This window comes from Limanda limanda, chromosome 16, assembly GCF_963576545.1.
Source record: "Limanda limanda chromosome 16, fLimLim1.1, whole genome shotgun sequence".
NCBI lineage: Eukaryota > Metazoa > Chordata > Actinopteri > Pleuronectiformes > Pleuronectidae > Limanda > Limanda limanda.
In genome coordinates this window covers 1-5000 of record NC_083651.1, presented here as the reverse complement: position 1 = coordinate 5000, position 5000 = coordinate 1, and the positions used below count along the sequence as shown (strand labels likewise).

At 44.9% G+C, this 5000-nt stretch overlaps 1 protein-coding gene across 1 annotated transcript in view; it reads left to right on the top strand.

The window, feature by feature from the left end:
- The window catches only part of LOC133021977 (centrosome-associated protein CEP250-like), a gene marked incomplete at its 3' end in the record, with an annotated part of 8316 nt that extends 3540 nt beyond the window's left edge, over positions 1–4776 (top strand). Inside the window, 9 exon segments of the mRNA XM_061088990.1 lie at positions 2552–2610; positions 2752–2884; positions 2971–3097; positions 3173–3307; positions 3399–3547; positions 3645–3794; positions 4013–4091; positions 4186–4263; positions 4640–4776. Of these exon segments, the coding sequence (XP_060944973.1) occupies positions 2552–2610; positions 2752–2884; positions 2971–3097; positions 3173–3307; positions 3399–3547; positions 3645–3794; positions 4013–4091; positions 4186–4263; positions 4640–4776 (1047 nt within the window).
- Positions 4777–5000: the final 224 nt, after the last annotated feature.

Here is a 5000-nt window from a genome sequence, read left to right as displayed (position 1 = left end):
TGATTGACATGTTGATTGACATGTTGATTGACATGTTGATTGACATGTTGATTGACCTGTGACATGTTGATTGACCTGTTGATTGACCTGTGACATGTTGATTGACATGTTGATTGACCTGTGACATGTTGATTGACATGTTGATTGACCTGTTGATTGACCTGTTGATTGACATGTTGATTGACATGTTGATTGACATGTTGATTGACCTGTGACATGTTGATTGACATGTTGATTGACATGTTGATTGACCTGTGACATGTTGATTGACCTGTGACATGTTGATTGACCTGTTGATTGACCTGTTGATTGACCTTTGACATGTTGATTGACATGTTGATTGACATGTTGATTGACATGTTGATTGACATGTTGATTGACATGTTGATTGACCTGTTGATTGACATGTTGATTGACATGTTGAATGACATGTGACATGTTGATTGACATGTTGATTGACATGTTGAATGACATGTGACATGTTGATTGACATGTTGATTGACATGTTGAATGACATGTGACATGTTGATTGACATGTTGATTGACATGTTGATTGACATGTTGATTGACATGTTGATTGACATGTTGATTGACCTGTGACATGTTGATTGACATGTTGATTGACCTGTTGATTGACATGTTGATTGACCTGTGACATGTTGATTGACATGTTGATTGACATGTTGATTGACATGTTGATTGACCTGTGACATGTTGATTGACATGTTGATTGACATGTTGATTGACCTGTGACATGTTGATTGACCTGTTGATTGACATGTTGATTGACATGTTGATTGACCTGTTGATTGACCTGTTGATTGACCTGTTGATTGACATGTTGATTGACATGTTGATTGACCTGTGACATGTTGATTGACCTGTTGATTGACATGTTGATTGACCTGTGACATGTTGATTGACCTGTTGATTGACATGTTGATTGACATGTTGATTGACCTGTTGATTGACCTGTTGATTGACCTGTTGATTGACATGTTGATTGACATGTTGATTGACCTGTGACATGTTGATTGACCTGTTGATTGACATGTTGATTGACCTGTGACATGTTGATTGACATGTTGATTGACCTGTGACATGTTGATTGACATGTTGATTGACATGTTGATTGACATGTTGATTGACATGTTGATTGACATGTTGATTGACCTGTTGATTGACCTGTTGATTGACATGTTGATTGACATGTTGATTGACATGTTGATTGACCTGTGACATGTTGATTGACATGTTGATTGACCTGTTGATTGACATGTTGATTGACATGTTGATTGACATGTTGATTGACATGTTGATTGACCTGTGACATGTTGATTGACCTGTTGATTGACATGTTGATTGACCTGTGACATGTTGATTGACCTGTTGATTGACCTGTTGATTGACATGTTGATTGACATGTTGATTGACATGTTGATTGACATGTTGATTGACATGTTGATTGACCTGTGACATGTTGATTGACATGTTGATTGACCTGTTGATTGACCTGTTGATTGACATGTTGATTGACCTGTTGATTGACATGTTGATTGACATGTTGATTGACATGTTGATTGACCTGTTGATTGACCTGTGACATGTTGATTGACATGTTGATTGACATGTTGATTGACCTGTTGATTGACCTGTTGATTGACCTGTGACATGTTGATTGACATGTTGATTGACATGTTGATTGACCTGTTGATTGACCTGTGACATGTTGATTGACATGTTGATTGACATGTTGATTGACCTGTTGATTGACATGTTGATTGACATGTTGATTGACATGTTGATTGACATGTTGATTGACCTGTGACATGTTGATTGACCTGTTGATTGACCTGTGACATGTTGATTGACATGTTGATTGACCTGTGACATGTTGATTGACCTGTTGATTGACATGTTGATTGACCTGTTGATTGACCTGTTGATTGACATGTTGATTGACATGTTGATTGACATGTTGATTGACCTGTGACATGTTGATTGACATGTTGATTGACATGTTGATTGACCTGTGACATGTTGATTGACCTGTGACATGTTGATTGACCTGTTGATTGACCTGTTGATTGACCTGTGACATGTTGATTGACATGTTGATTGACATGTTGATTGACATGTTGATTGACATGTTGATTGACCTGTTGATTGACATGTTGATTGACATGTTGATTGACATGTTGATTGACCTGTTGATTGACATGTTGATTGACATGTTGAATGACATGTGACATGTTGATTGACATGTTGATTGACATGTTGAATGACATGTGACATGTTGATTGACATGTTGATTGACATGTTGAATGACATGTGACATGTTGATTGACATGTTGATTGACATGTTGATTGACATGTTGATTGACATGTTGATTGACATGTTGATTGACCTGTGACATGTTGATTGACATGTTGATTGACCTGTTGATTGACATGTTGATTGACATGTGACATGTTGATTGACATGTTGATTGACATGTTGAATGACATGTGACATGTTGATTGACATTTGACCCTTGCTGTGTCTCTGCAGGGACCTGTGGCAGCTGAGGACGGAGTTCTCTCGTCTCTCGTCGTCTCTTCTGTCCAGCTGTGACTCTGTCTCCTCTGCCCTGAGACTCAATGATCCTCACATCAAACCCCCCCACTCCTCCTCCTCCTCTCTGCCTCCCCCTGACCTCCCCCCCCCCTCTCCTCCCGCTCTCTCCTCCACTCTGCTCCCCCTTCATCCAGACTCCTCGGCCTCTGAGCCTCCTCTCGCCTCCTCCTGTTCTCTGGGAACCTTCGTGTTGGCGGAGTTGGAGCAGAGGAGGGAGGAGCCGCAGCGCCCCCTGCAGGAGACTGAAGTGTCCCAGCTGAAGGAGTGGTAATGAGCGGCACCTCCTCCATCCCTGCTGAATGTCAGCGTACAGTGACTCTGTAACCTCCCTCTCTCTCTCTCTCTGTTGTTAGGATTGTGGAGCTCTCTCACTCGCTGCAGGAGGAGCACAGGTTGAGGGGGGAGAGAGAGAGAGAGGGGGACAGACACAGGGAGACAGAGAGAAGTCTGCAGTCCGTCGGTCGAGCTGTGGTCAGTCTGGTAAGTGACAGAGCGCCATGTGGTCATATGACCTGTGACATCATCAGTGAGGTCATCAGTTTGTTGTGTCTTCAGTCCAGAGTCCTGAGCAGCTGCAGTCGCTCTGTGTGTGTGTCCTCGGACAGCGTCCTCAGTCTGGACCTGTCCTCCCTGCTGTCTGTCCTGGCTCAGACAGAGAGCGCCCTCCTGGGGAGACACCAGGAACTGCAGGTCAGTCACACAGCAGGAGCAGCTTTTCTACTGCAGGTCAGAGGTCGTGGACCTTGTGTTAAATGTGTGTCTGTGTGTGTGTGTGTGTCAGGGGGCGGAGCTCTCTCTGCGGCGGCTCAGTGAGGAAAACACAACCCTGCACCTCCGACTGAAACAGCTGGAAGACGACAACCAGCAGCTACAGACACACACAAAACACACTCAGCTGGAGCTCACACACACTCTGGACACAATGAACAGGTACACACACACACACACACACACACACATCCTCCATGGCAGTCAGGTGGTGAGATTTGAACAGGAGCTTCTCATGAACATGGCTGTTTGTCATCAGGGAGCGCCAGGCGTTGTCTACACTGCTTCTGCAGGTGGAGGAGGTGCAGAAGAGGGAGGAGGAGTTGAGGAGGGAGAACATCAGACTGAAGAGTGAGAGAGACAGACAGGAGGAGAGGAGCAGACGCCTGGAAACAGAAACACACAGACGGTACTTTACTCTACTGAGTTCCACTACATCCTTTCTCAGAAGGTCTGAGATGTTCGACCATGTGACAGGAGTAACTCCTCCTCTTCACCTTCACTGACCTCCATGTTTGTTTGTGTTTCCATCCGTGGAACTGTCACTGTAAAGACTGTGACACTTCAACTTCCTGTGTCCACAATGTTCTAACTGTCCTTTGTTTCTTCACAACTTGTTGCTGTCAGAGTCCAGGCGGAGTCGTTGGAGAACGTTCAGCTGACGGAGAGAGACTCTCTTCAGCAGATGGAGATTCACGCTCTGAAGGTAAAGAGAGAAACTCCTCCTCCTGTTTGTTCTACTCATCCAGTTTCTTATCATTCTGTTCCTTCCGCTGTGTGTCCCTCCTGTCGTCCTGTAGGGGGCGCTGGAGAGAGAGCAGCTGGACCGACAGAGAGCAGAGGAAGAGGCTGCAGACGCTAGAGACGCTCTGCAGAAGGTGAAGGTCGACTTTTATATGAACGTCCATGAGTGTCGGCTCACATCTGGAGCTCAAAATCAGCATTAGGACAGAAAACAACTCATACATACATAAATATTTATATTTATATATATATATATATGTTATACAGTCAAATATTATGATAGATAAGATAATACATGAGCAGCCAGTCTGTTCAGCCCCCTGCTGGTCAATGGGTTTAATGCAGCTCAACATGTAGTTCCCGACTCTGAACCAGGATCAAACATCACAGTTCACCTTCCGTCTTTAATTCACTCTTGTGATTCTGTAATAAACCAACATTGATTTCAGTGGAACATACATGATAACACCATGTTGGTCTCGTCTCTGCCCCCCCCCCCCCCCCCCCCAGTCCAGGGAGTGTGTTGTGCGTCTGTCGTCCCTCGAGTGTGCGTTGAAGAGGGAGGTGGAAGAGGGACGTGGCGCCCTGGACAAGATGGCCGCCCTGAACTCGGCCTTGACCTCAGAGAAGCAAGAGCTGATCAAACAGTTGCTGCAGGTACCACTCTCTCTCTCTCTCTCTCTCCCTCTCTCCCTCTCTCTCCCTCTCTCTCTCTCTCCCTCTCTCCCTCGCTCTCTCTCTCTCTTTGTCTCTCTCTCTCTTTCTCTCTCTCCCTCTCTCTCTCTCTCCCTCACTCCACTCTCTCTCTCTCTCTCTCTCTCTCTCCCTCGCTCTCTCTCTCTCTTTGTCTCTCTCTCTCTTTCTCTCTCTC